This window comes from Danio aesculapii, chromosome 5, assembly GCF_903798145.1.
Source record: "Danio aesculapii chromosome 5, fDanAes4.1, whole genome shotgun sequence".
NCBI classification, from domain to species: domain Eukaryota; kingdom Metazoa; phylum Chordata; class Actinopteri; order Cypriniformes; family Danionidae; genus Danio; species Danio aesculapii.
In genome coordinates this window covers 23,718,599-23,732,631 of record NC_079439.1, presented here as the reverse complement: position 1 = coordinate 23,732,631, position 14,033 = coordinate 23,718,599, and the positions used below count along the sequence as shown (strand labels likewise).

Here is a 14,033-nt window from a genome sequence, read left to right as displayed (position 1 = left end):
AATTTTACTCACCAAACATATTTAGAAATTGAAAGATAATACAATTAAATTCAAGCTAAATATTGAAAGAATAATTTACAACCTACAATTTTTCAACAATTTTCTCTATTTTTTGCTTCTCTTGATTTGTCCTCTTTTCAAAATTTGTCTAACAAATTTGGGTGTACTAGTTTTTGGACTGTTATCGTAAGTTATTTTGTTAGATAAGCTCTAGATCTGGCTTCAGTACTAAGTAATCTAATGTATATACACAAATATAATATTGTATAGCTTCCTATTAAAATATGAATTTAAAAGATGAGATTTGTGAGGGATGTACTTGTATATGCTGAGAACTGTATATGCTCATTTTAAACATCTGAACATAGTTTTGACACTTTAATTACACAATTACTTTACCCAAATACGATTCAAGCACTTTTTAAAAGCACCATTCATTTTAATTCAAGCACCTTTGTAATTCATACCCCAGGATATGTAGCACCATGAAAGTCCTAAATATAGTAATAATTTACTCACACTTGTTTACATTAAAATGTAACTACAATACTGATGATTTCTGAAAATACTGATAAACTACATTATTTGTCAGTGTTATTGTAGAAGATTAACATTTTTAATGTAAGAATTTCTAGTTTTGCACTTTCAAGAACCTGCACTTGTTTAAGTATTTTCCCAGCCTTGAATCGATGACTGACATTCAAATTAAGTGTGGGAACCCTGTAAAGCACACACCGAGAATTACTACTTTACACATGGCAACTCTTGCATCCATGCTCATGCATGACCCAACATACCTTTTTTCGGAAAATAGGCTTGGTCTGTCCTCCATAACCACTCTGCTTTCTGTCGTAACGCCTCTTTCCTATAATGCAGGTAAACAAATGCAATTAATTCATCGGCCAGTCAAGTCTACACGTCGGTCGTCTGTCAGCTCTCTGGACTTACCCTGGGCGTACAGAGAGTCTTTACCCTTCTTGTACTGGGTCACTTTATGCGGCTGGTGTTTCTTGCATTTTTTGCAGTACGTCCTGCGGGTCTTCGGTACGTTCACCTTGGGAGAAAACCACATTCAGCATTACTGAAATTTCTAGTCTAACATCACCAAAGGTGTGCTGTAGCGAACTAGCATATAAGCTAATCGGCGTTTAAAATTGGCCATTTTTAGTTGAAGGATGTAAATAATGCATTCGATTGTAAATTTAAAGATTAAGAGGCACAAGCTTAGTGTTTTATTAGGACTATCTAGAATAGCAGTCGTAAACGGTTAGAACTAAAGCAGCTACTTTACGAGTCAGGGAAGCCGCAAATACATAAAAATAATCATCTCATTCATTACATAACCGACTCAATAAAACATTTAATATGAAGCTGATGCTGTATACATTCTCATTGTGCGGTTTGTGTGAACCTACGACGTTCACATATTTCGGATTAAAACAGATTTTGTATGAAACTACACCGGACAATATTACGCACCATGGTTGCCCTCGCGGCGCAGGAGCAAAGAGGAAGTGCAGACGTCACTCAGAGCATTAGTACCGGGTCGCGCAAGAGACTCTCGCGCTGTTTGCCGCTGCTGCGTGATGATGCTACCACCTAACGGTCGACATACCAAACAAACTGTCCGCACGTATGAATGAGAAGAATATTAATATTGTTCATTATAATGACAACGCTGAAGCTCGATAATAATCTGCTAATCTCTGAAAAAAGATTGCGGTGTTTTCTTGAAACGTGACAACAACGGTAAACGTTTCTAAAACACACATTCAAACATCTTTTCTCTTTTTGTCAATCAGCGAACATTACTCAGAAAGTACGGTAAGAGGCTTTATCGATCATTTCATATTTAACAAGAATTGTTGTTGAAAGTGATAAGAATGTCATAAGAATGTCGGATTTAAACTAAAGATGTCGAGCGAAACGCCTCAGAATATCTTCTGTTAATTTTTCGTATGAATGTTCTTACTAAGTTAAAGGGCTAGGCATGGGCCGGTATAAGAGTCTGACGGTATGATAACCTTTGATAAAAATATCCTGATTTCACGGTATTGTGACTGCTGCTCTAAAATATATTCTTTTTAAATGTCTGGGTAAAAAAAAACTTTTCCCCCTTTGAACCTAATATATTTTTGTTTGAGAAACATTTAAAATATTTTGGAGCAGTAAACATATCAGACTAAGTAATTCAAAAGAATTTTTGACTTCTGCTGTCTTCATTTGTTTAAAAAAAAACTATTTCTTCACAATTAAAAAGGCATCTTTATATATCTTTTCTGCTGGAGATGTCCTAAAAAACATAAATAAAAAATCTTACACATACCTTAGGAACGGTATTACTGAAAATTTTGGCAGTTTTAAAACCTTGACTTTTCCAAACCGCGATATACCTTGAAAACAGTTATCGTCCCATACCTAGTAAGAACTTTCCCAATGATTATTTGATGCATTTGTTGTGGAGTTAATTCAAGCCTTTCTGTCATGATGAGTCACACAAAATGTCGTTACACACAGCGTGCACGTTTAGCTTTACACTGCTTTTGCAAGGCAGATGTGACAGGATACATGTTAATATCCACTGCTGTGTAGATATCCATTATGTTAACGTACAAAATGAACCTGATTTAATGTCCACAAACCAGTATTGAAGTGTCTTCTATTATTGTACTGACATGCGGCTGTGGTGAAAAAGACAGTAAAGGCAGTTTTAAAAACGTTCTTGATCACATTTGAAGATGATTGAAAATTACAGCGGGCTTTCTTTTAATCCCAGTTGCTTTGCGCATATCGTGTCTTGTTGATATGATTATACTCTTTACTACAGAGACATGTTAATACGCGGCTGTCAGTCAATTCAGTGGGTGGGTAAAAAAATTTCGATTAAATTATGAGGTTCAAATACTGCATTTTTGTGACATTTTAAGAACTAATTTTTGCTGGATTTTCTTGTCGAATGGTTATCATTACCACACTTTTTGATGTAACAAAAGTATTTCCTACGTTTTAGTCAAAGTGCTTAACATAATATTTTATGTTTACAAAAGTGTATGTTTATTTACAAATGTGCATTTAGTTATTACAATTTTATAAATAATGTAATGAGATTAGAATTTTAGAAATATGAATATTTTTTTTAAATGCTCGTTTATTATAATCCATCGTAAAAAACCCAAAAAACCCAAAGGGTAATCTGTTAAAACTTTTTTAAATTAGAAACTGTAGCCAATAGGCAAATAGCAAACTGGCCAGCTCATTTCCTCAGTCAGAATTTATTCATTTAAATAATGATTAATAATTAAATTTGTATTAAAGCCTTCTTCAATTGGTCATTTTCACAATTTATGATGGCATACTGTCAAAAATGGGACGAATGAGGAAGTCTTTCGAACCCCCCGAACCCCCCTGGCTGTGGTCCTAGTATACTATACAGCATTGTTTCTAAGTTTCAGTTTCAAATTTTAAATCACATTTTTTCTTGTCGTCATTTTAACTTATGGTATTTGTGAAGATGAAAAAAATTATAGTCTATAATATGTATGTTGGTGGGCTTTGCTCAGATAAAATTAAGATTTGTACTAAATGAAAAAAGACCAAAAACATAGAAAAATAAGTAAAACCGAATCAATGAACAAGGTAACATTTTAATGAAGAAGAAAAAAAAAACCGCTCGGGTGTGTTTACCAAACAACGACATAACTCATGGCTGAACTATCATAGTACGATGCATCATTTGGGAAATGAACGATGTAGTGATGCGTGTTTCCCCAAAACCGTTGTTGCTCTGTAGCCGATTCATCGTTTGAACCATGTTAGTTATAACGTAAAACCTCCATAATGACGCTCTAAATGGGGCATAGTAACATCTTCTTTAGAGAAAATGCCAATAATTCTTTCTGTATGAAATTATATTGTTTTACACTCACACACTTAAAAAAAATCCAATATTAGTTTTGGTAAAAACATGCACTCGTTTTCTTTATGGCACCTATAGGGCCGTTTACAAATATTATTGAGATTATTCCATATGCTATTCTAAAACATAAAACCCATTAGCTAACACTTATTTTAATCTCATATATAAATCACATAAACCATTATTGGTTGTAATTTACAGTAGGCTATTTATTAAGAAAAGTAATAATAATACTACTACTAATAATAATAATTATTATTATTATTATTATTATTTTATTATTATTTAAATATGACATTGTATATTGATTTATTTTTTGAAAAGTCTCCTTTTTAACAACTTTTTAACAAATTCAACCACTGCAGAAGTGTTCTAACCAACAGGCCCATGTCATATACAGTAGGTACATTTCTTAAGGAATATAAAGACATCCCCATTAAGGTAAAAGGTAATTGGAAGAGATATAGCAATCTTATGCATTTAGTTTTTTCCTCTTTGGTTTCTTTTTTTTCTTCCTCTTTCTACATGCAAGTTTATGTGTGCACATATAGGTAATTATGTATATGCATGTTGATATGTGTATGTATGTAATGATATATGTCTGCATGTTTTTTTCTTTTTCTTTTTTTCTTGTTAAATTACTGTTCTGTATTTTAAAAAAATAAACAAAATAAATATAAAATTATAAAATTTTGGGGAAAATGTATATGAATATTGTGGAAAAAACACTTTGTTTATATTAATATTAACAAGCATAATAAGTCAAAGAAAGGATTATAATAATTTTGATTGTGTGAAGGATTATAATAATTTTGAATTTCAAGTTTTTTCTTTACATTGTTTAAAGCGCATCTTACATAAACTAATGTTGCACTAATGTTACTCACTCTTTCCATGAGCTAAAATTGAGCAACACTTTAGCAAACCTTAAGTTGATGATCCCAGGAAACCTGTAGCATGACGGTTTCTCAGAATTAGGTCTGCACAATATATAGTTACATCATCGATATCACAATGTGCAAATCTGCAATAGTCACAGGATATCGCAGAATAGGAAATGTCATGTTGGGAATGGGATTAATAAAACTTGACCTATTCCAATAGGTTCTAATATTGTGTAAGGTTTTTACTTTAATGTATTTTTAAGCACTGTGACTGTGGGATTTCAAGCAAATTTAACCATTTGAAATTCTAAAGCTTGGCACTCAAACAAGGATTAATTGTTTAAATCAGAGTATATACAGGAATCAGAGAGTGAAATTCAATATCTTTTGAGACCATTTTAAGACACTTTCCATATATTTTAAGACCTTATAACCACTTTTCAACCGGAAACACTGGCGAGATATTAATTTACACTACATTTACTAAATATTATTGGAAGAAATTAATGCAAAACTAAAACATTATGCATATACTGAATAGAAATATATATTAAATCTAGCTCATTCAGCAGGTTGGTGCCTATAGAACTGCAGAAATAATGGTGTTGCCTTGGTTACTGCAGTAAACAAAGCAGCATGATGTCAAATCTACCAGGATTTGATTGATTTTATAAACTACACAGCATTCTGATATTCGCAGATTTAATTCAGGCCAATTTTAGCCTACAACCAAACATTGCATAATCAAAAATGACATAAATGACATTTAATACCTTTCAAAATAGCATTTAAGACTTTTTAATACTTTTTGACGGCCTTAATTTTCTCTACATTGATTTATCAACTTTCAATACTTTTTAAGACCCCACGAACACCCTGTTATTTATACAATGACGACTATACAGTGGTAATTTACATTTGATCATTGCGTTTCTGAACCTTAATGCTGTTAGATTCCACCGAAAACTATGAAGCGCTGTTTATTTCATTATCTTTGTTCTATTGTTTTCATCTGTGCTTTATTTTATTTGGTATATATTTGTATAATTTTGTATATTTTATGCAGATGCACAACTGTTGTTTTTTTCATATAGGTGCAGGCCAACTTAGAATACTGATCAAAAACCTGACCTGTTGTCAAAACATTGTTTTATTTCAAAAAGCTTTCATATCAGGCCTTTCTAGGTTTGCAAATCAGGCACATTTAAATCGCTTGCCCTTGAACAACAGAGCAGCAGTCATACACACATACAATGTTTGTTCTTTGTCTTTTCATATTATTTCACTTTAATTAACCCCATTAATCTGCATGAAGAGAGCTAAAGGCGAGCATGTACAATCAGGTGTTATTAATCAAAGCTCCGGGACATGCAATGCGTATGGATGGTTGAGAGGGTGTTTTTATTCAAAGGGCATGTCAAATTAGACTCTGAATCTGCAGGCATGATTTTCTAGTATCATCAAGCAGGCCAGTATTATGTGCAGTGTGCAGTGCAGAAAGCACCTTAAAGTCATTGGGTCAGGCAGATGTTGTTACTGCTCATCAGGAATGACCTAGTGAGTGTCGCCATGGTGATACTGCCAGCCAGCCGCATGCTGCATGTGCCAGTCCATATCAGCTTCTCAGAAGACCAGCGGGCACACAGCAACACTGCCAGTGCTCATTTCTCTTTCTGCTAGCTGTTTGCTTTAATTATTCTTTTTTTGAAAAGCCAAAAAAAAAGAAACAGTTTAATTGTCTTTTTAATGTTATTCAGATATTACAATGTTTATAAAGCCTATTTTTAATTGTAGTATGTTTAGTTATTTGTCATTTAGCTGGCAAAAACAGCAACAACTGAGGAACATCAGAAAAAAAACACCTTTAACAGAATTTTTGGATTTTAATCTTGCTGAAACAAAAACAGCTAAACCCAGCATGCAGGGGGGCTGGACATGACTGGTTTAAACTAGAATAGGATAAACTGAAGCTGGTCTACAAGCTTGGCCAAACTGGTGTTCAGCTGGTTTCACTAGTCTAACCTAAGACCAGATAAAATAAGTGGACACAACCTCTGTAAAAACATCTCCAGCTAGACTTGGACATCAACTAAAACCAACCTGGGGTGCTTTCCCAAAGCCATCGTTAGCCAACTAAAGTCGCAAGTTCCGTTGTTTCAAACATAGTTCGTTGATTTGCTGTTTTCCAAAACCATCGCTCCAACAAACATTCGCAAACTGTGTCACAAACTTGTACACTTGCAACTACACCTCTAGAGCTGTAGTTAGAAACATTTTCTGGCTGTGTTCTGTTCCCAGTTATCCGCCTATGCCCTATTCCTTTCGAACGTTCCAACATTTAAACTTGGAATGATTTAAAAAAAAACATTAATTAATTTGCTTTCAAAAGTATTTTTACAGTTCAGTTTTAGCAATCTTCATATTGACAACTGTGTTCCCTTCACAGTGCACTTTGAAAACATTTATGCCATTTTGACCGCAGTCGTGGCTCATGACTATAGCTATAGGTGACCAATTATTTAAAATAGGAATTTACGTTACGTCTCCAAAGCTTGTGTAATTTTAATTTGTAGTAGGTTATTTATTAAACATAAACCATTTTTCCCAAACCTTCCTGAAAATATCCATTTTCATTCTCAACGTAAATGTCTGTTTTTCCGTTACATGAATTTCTTAATTTTCCAAAACATTTTACATAAAAATTGTGAAATTTTTTTAGTTGTTTAGTGTTCAATTTCATCCCTGATTGTGTGGTCTCCCTTGTAGGAATGGAAGTGCATTTTCCCCATATCACAGGGGAGGAAGCTGTCCACAGGGGGGCGTCAAACAGCTAAAGGCTTCTGCATTGATTTGGATTGGGATAGAAGACAAGTTTATGCTGACATCCAGGGAGTTACCAAAGCAAAGGTGAATAATTTGAATCTTTTAATGCACTTATAGATTAAAGTATTTCATTTTGAGAACTTTTCACATTTTAAATATGCCGTTTTTCATTGAGCAGTGGGCACATTGCTTTAGAGAAAATTGTTCTAATTTTTATTTACATTTTAAAGTAAAAAATATGTAAAGAAATAGTTTGTTTGTTTGCCTTAGTATCTAGCATGCAACATATTAAAAACCTTAGCACAATGCAGGCCTAATGCAGAGACACTGCTTTCATTTTATGTCACACAGTTTGTGTAAAGTTTGAGTTCTTGAGCTCAACAAATTGGGTCAGATTTCATAATCTTGGTAATTTATGATACATGGCTAACCTGCTCCAGAGCAATTTTTTATTCTGGGTTAGAGATTGTAGACCAAAATTGGACCAATCAGCTGTGAGTAAAGTGTCATATCTAGTGGAACAAAGCTACTCTCCATCCCTGTCTGTCTTTTTTCCTCCAAATTAAAGTCTTTTACACTAAAAGCATTTTTGAAAGTTGTTTTTTCTAATACTTTCAGCTGCATGTGTTCCAGAGTTAATCTCTGGATCAAATCCCAAATTCCCTACAGAAAAATGTTTATATCAAGCATTGTGAAACTTAAACTGATCTTAACCAGCTTGGATTTCTTTGAGTGAACAATGAATGAAATTAACATAAATAAAATGTTTTGGGCTTGAGGCAAAAATGCCATCAAAAGTTTTGCTTAGAATACTATACTATGCTATAAATTACTATAACAAATAGCCTTGAGTTTTTTCAACTCATTTTGTGCAACAGGCCTCACCATTACCAGATGCATTACCAGAGTACAGACCCCCTCTTCATCAAACTAAAATCAGAGGGTGAAGACTTTGATGCTTGTGAGAGTATCTTCTCATTTTTTGACTCATGGAATGAATTGTTATGGATAAGGATGAAGAGATTTTCAGTACTGTAATGCTACATAAAGAGATTTATTCAAAATATGGTCTCACATAGCCAGATCTACATTTGAAATCAGAATTATTAAACCCCCTTTGAATTTTTTTTTCTTTAAATATTTCCCAAATGATGTTTAACAGAGCAAGGTAATTTTCACAGTTTGTCTGATCATATTTTTTCTTCAGGAGAAAGTCTAATTTGTTTTATTTCGGCTAGAGCAAAAGCAGTTTTTAATTTTTTAAGGTCAAATTTATTAGCCCCTTTAAGCTATATTGTTTTCGGTAGTGTACAGAACAAACCATACAATAACTTGCCTAATTACCCTAACCTGCCTAGTTAACCTAATTAACCTAGTTAAGCCTTTAAATGTCACTTTAAAATGTATAGAAATGTCTTGAAAAATATCTAGTAAAATATTATTTACTGTTATTATGGCAAAGATAAAAGAAGTCAGTTATTAGAAATTAGTTATTAAAATTATTATGTGTAGAAATTTGTTGAGAAAATCTCCCTGTTAAACAGAAATTGGGAGAAAAAAAATAAACAGGGGGCTAATAATTCAGGGGGACTAATAATTCTGACTTTAACTGTATATAGTCTATAATCTCAAATATCTCAAATCTGTAATACCTCATCTACATTTAGTCATTTAGCAGACGCTTTTGTCCAAAGTGACTAACAATCGAGTTAACGTTGACCTGATGCTGGTGCATAGCATAAATTGTTTGAAAGACAAAAATTCTTATTGCTGTGATCATAGGCTTACCTTACTGCTGTTATTTCTCACTGCTGTCTTTTATCTTGTGTGCAGCACATCTTCATCTAAACACCATTCGCAACAGCATGGTCTGCATTTGGATTCTGGTTACCACTCTAATGATGCAAAGGTATGTGCTAAATATTTTTAATTCTAAGCAAATAACAAAACATAATGGCACAAGTATATAAAATACATATTCTCATGTAGCAGACGCTTTTAAAATAACAGGGGGATGACTTTAAAACATAAAACAAAATAATTTGTAGTGGGTTCTCTTTTATTCCTAGGGGTTTTACAGTGGGATTTTTCAGTTTATTAAGTTAAATTAAATAACATCTGTGATAAACATAATTAGGCAATTCTTTAATATTTTTATTTTCAACACAATTGACATCAGTATTACATCAATTTTAGAAAACACATTTTTTAAAAATACATAAATAGACAAGAATGTTTGTGGAGTCTGTGCATGAATGCACAGACTATAAAAGATGCAGTTTAGCTTTAGGTATTGTCAAATTACGTGTACCAAAACATATTAAATCACACTTTACTCATAAAAAAATAAAACATTATTGAACCCCATTGATAAATCGTTTGGGAACAAGTAGCAAGTTAGTCTTCTGGGTTTTGACATCATCCCTGCATCACTCTATACGTCTTTGCAGTATATTCAGCCTTGTGCACAACATACAGTACTGTATGCATAAGTGCAAGCACATGCAAAAATAGCTGGCTGCAGTTTAATTAGTGGCCACCGGTGTCACTAATGAAAAGGGCTTCTGAATTATACATATTAGCCCCTAATGAGTACTTTAAAGGATTAGTTAACTTCACTAAATGGAGAAAAATCTTGGAAAGTTTTTCTCAGTAACCTTTTTGACTGAAGAGGGAAAAACATCTATGATGACAGGGGGATGAGTATATTATCAGGAAATTTTCTGGAAAATATCTGGGGTGAACTGATCCTTTTGTAGGGACACACTATATTCATTAAAGAAACAATACAATCATAATAAGTAATGTTAGTTCAAAAAGTTAATATTAGCTAATGTATTTGCTAACATGAAAAACAATCCATTTATGACAGTATTTATTGATTTCTGGTAAAGTTAATGAAATGACAGTCGTTAATACATTGTTAGTCCTTGTTAACAATGCATCAGTAAATCTCTCTCTCTGTCTGTCTGTCCGTCCTTCGGTCTCTCTGTCTATTTGTCTTTCTGTCTGTCTGTCTGTTTGCCTGTCTGTCTCTCTGTCTATTTGTCCATCTGTCTGTCTGCCCACCTGCCTGTCTCTCTGTCTATTTTTCTATCTGTGTCATTCTTTATCTATATTTCTTACTGTTGAAATATATGTTGTAATCATCAAATTTATATGAAAATGAAAATCCCTGATTTATATGCAAAATACGTTTAAATGTAAAATATAAGTAAAATGTTCCAAGTATCGATCCTACAAATCTCTAATTTTGATTCCATGCTGCTTGATTTAATTTGTGCAATGGTTGGTCTGAAATATAATCATCATATAATTCACTGTAATTCATGCAGATTTTGTGATTCACATAGCACAGCCCTTGTCTCTTTTTTCTTTTCAATCCAAATCTTGTATTTAATAACAATGACGCTTAATTGCTTCAATTATTTCTGAAAGCAGAATCCACCAGTTTCTGCAGACAAATTGCAGCCCAAATCAGTGTTTTCTGGGTGTGTGCATTTCTAAAACATCTGTCTCTTTAAATCGGAAGCTGCTATGCTACAGTGACACGTGTGTGTCCTTTCCTCTGCTCTCACTCAGCTGTTTGAAATGATGACAGATGCCTTATACACACACACTCAAGATATCTCCCATTAAATTGTCAGGTTTCCCTTCTGACCTTTTCTAATGACATAATCCACTTCTCTTTCTCAGCACACATGTAACGTGCACGTTGCTTCCTTTCCGAATGTCCTTCCGAAACACACACACACACACACACACACACACACACACACACACACACACACACACACACACACACACACACACACACACACACACATGCACCCTGTGTGTGGCATCTGCCCAACACTACTGCTGAGGCTGTGACCTCCAGTACCTCAGCATCCCTGTGGTTGTTTTCTAAACCAATCTGTTCCCTTTTTCTTACTGTTCTCCAACACACACGTATACACATACACACACACTGGCCCGCCCCCACGGTGCAGATAAATGTCCCTAGTGACACTGAAAAATGTCCCCCGCTTGCTCTCCCCTTTCCCTTACACCTGTTCCACACCTTCCTCTTGTTTCCTTGCTTTGCATGAGGTGCATTTCTCCTACATCATTTCTATCTCCTTTTGTGGCCAACGTGCCATCCTTATGCTTCATCTTTTCCTTTCTCTTTCTCTCTTTCTCTGCCACCCCCCTTTGCCTTCATCCTCTTCCACCCCCTCCCTTTTTCCCTCTCTCTCTCTCATTTTCTCGCCTCTCCCTCCCTCCCTCACTCTGAGGCACTGCAGTAAAGTCTGTTGATGGGATTGAGGTGGTTTTTTTGCGCTGAGAGAGAGAGAGAGAGAGAGACTGCAGCATGCTGCATTGCAATCACACTAGAGCACATGAGAATCTGCCCACAAAAGCACACGTGTGCATCCATTCAGCCGCCGGATCCTCTGCAGCAGTGCGATGCTAGCCGAGTGCGTGATCTCATTCAAAGCGGGTAACTTGTGTCTTTAGGTGTCTAAATCTGCTGCCCCCCCCCCACACATACACGCAAATCAGCGACTCCTCCCACTCCTCCTCCGAACCCCCATCCACCCAGGTCGACAGCAGGACGGTGTAGCGATTCCGGACACAGCGCTGAAACCGGACACGGACGTACGCAGGCAAAGACTCAGCTTTTGGTTCTTGTGCCAGCCCAGGGATTATAATGCAGTGTTTGTTTGCAGGAAGATTTCTCTAAGAGACCGAGAGCCTTTGGTGGGTGACTGTCCTGCGTGTGCGTGCGTACCGGTTGTTTTTTCTGAGCTGTTGGACTGACGCACGGATACTGCAGCAGAACTGCAGGGGCCTGGACACTAACCTGGAGGACATGAGGACCCAGCGGATCCCCCGCCCCTGAGCTCCAGACCCCACTGCTGCTGCACATTCTGCTGAGGTGCTGCTCTCTCCTCTGCTCTGGACATTTTTTTTGGATGTGTGTGTGTGTGTGCGCTGGGGTTTTTGTGCTGCAATGTTCTTTTGCTATTGTGTGTATGGGGCCTAGTGCTGTGTGTGTGTCAGTGATGGCTAAAAGATTGTGGCAGAGAGTGTCTGTGTCGTAGCTGTCTGCTGACTGCTCTGTGCATGTGTATGTGTGTGTATGGTGTAGCTGAGCAGAGCTCCCAGAGGCCGACAGGATGCTGACAGCTCGCGATGGAGCTCGAGATGAAGCTCAGAAGCTGCACAGGAAATGGATGAAGCACCAGGCCTTCATGGCCGAACTGGCCCGCAACAAAGAATGGCTCGCCAAGATTGAACAGGTGAGTCACGAGAGCTGAAATTTAAAATATGGGGTATAGGGAGAGGCTGGGTAACTGCATGGGCTGTCTAACATTCTGGCAAATTTAAACCAAATCACATTCATTCAAAAAGAGATGACTGTGAAGACTTGTCTATGTCTGAAAGAATCTATGACTGAGAGTCTTGAAAATTGTATCATGGTTTCCTCACAGATATTAGGCAGAACAACTGTAGTCAACAGTAAATCAATTTTTAACACCAAGTTTGCATATCAGAATGGTTTCTGAAATATATGATACTGAATACTTCAATTAGGAATCAGATATTTTAAATAATTGGAGTAATATTTCAAAATATTACAGTTTTACTGTATTTTTGATCAAATAAATCCAGCTCAGGGAAGCATATGAAACTTTCACTTGCTTAATCAATGTGGATGCTGTTTGGAGACCTTTCATTTTGAGAAAGTTGGAGAAGAACACAAAAGCCAATTGGCAATTAGCGAGATTTTTTTAGGGCGGGTTAAGAATAAATGGAGGACAAAATCAGTACTGGTTGAGGACAGCTATAGCATTGGTTGTGGATTTGTTGAGGACATTTAGCCTTGATTGAAGATGGACTGAGAAAGATCCATTGATTGAGAAGAGCTGAGAACAGGTTCTGGCTTACAGGCATACATTTGGAAAAGGATATTTGAAAGGTAGTGAACTGTCATCTGTAATCATGCTTTGTGTTTTTTTTTTTTGTACAGTCAAGCCCCAATATTGCTGTAGATTGCAAGAAATGCAATGCAATGCAATGTTTTGGTTATGCAACCTTCATCAGTCATGTAAAAGCAGAGAATGACACATGGCAGTGCCCAGGATTTTTTCTGTTCTCTTAAAATATTTCCTGTGTCCATTCAATGTGCTTGTCGGAGACCATAAAGGTGTTAAGGTGTTTATATTGTTCTGTATATGAATCTAGAACATTTTTGTATAAGATGTAAATAATAGTTTACAATGTTTCTAACTGGTTTACCCAGCAAATTACGTACATACCACCAGGGCCAGACAGAATCTGTGGATATTTTTTGCCATTTCTGTGGAGAATTTTGTAAAAAAAATCTGCAGAATCATTCAGAATAATTTTGGGAGTATCAAACT

The 14,033-nt window shown here is 35.6% G+C and overlaps 2 protein-coding genes across 4 annotated transcripts in view; one reads left to right on the top strand and one right to left on the bottom strand.

The window, feature by feature from the left end:
- The window catches only part of rpl36a (ribosomal protein L36A), a 168,102-nt gene that overhangs the window by 2,058 nt on the left and 152,011 nt on the right, over window positions 1-14,033 (bottom strand). The window contains exons 1-3 of one of the 2 annotated variants that reach the window (XM_056457623.1): window positions 1,480-1,568; window positions 949-1,054; window positions 798-865 (exon numbers count right to left, since the gene is read on the bottom strand). In XM_056457623.1, coding sequence (XP_056313598.1) covers window positions 798-865; window positions 949-1,054; window positions 1,480-1,482 — 177 coding nt within the window. In that variant the 5' untranslated portion in view covers window positions 1,483-1,568. Of the gene's footprint in view, window positions 1-797; window positions 866-948; window positions 1,056-1,479; window positions 1,569-14,033 lie in introns of those variants that run through there. The other variant, XM_056457624.1, reaches the window with a different exon arrangement.
- sptbn4a (spectrin, beta, non-erythrocytic 4a) overlaps window positions 12,028-14,033 on the top strand; it is a 38,208-nt gene continuing 36,202 nt past the window's right edge. The window contains exons 1-2 of one of the 2 annotated variants that reach the window (XM_056457617.1): window positions 12,028-12,544; window positions 12,758-12,908. In XM_056457617.1, coding sequence (XP_056313592.1) covers window positions 12,786-12,908 — 123 coding nt within the window. In that variant the 5' untranslated portion in view covers window positions 12,028-12,544; window positions 12,758-12,785. Of the gene's footprint in view, window positions 12,545-12,610; window positions 12,909-14,033 lie in introns of those variants that run through there. The other variant, XM_056457618.1, reaches the window with a different exon arrangement.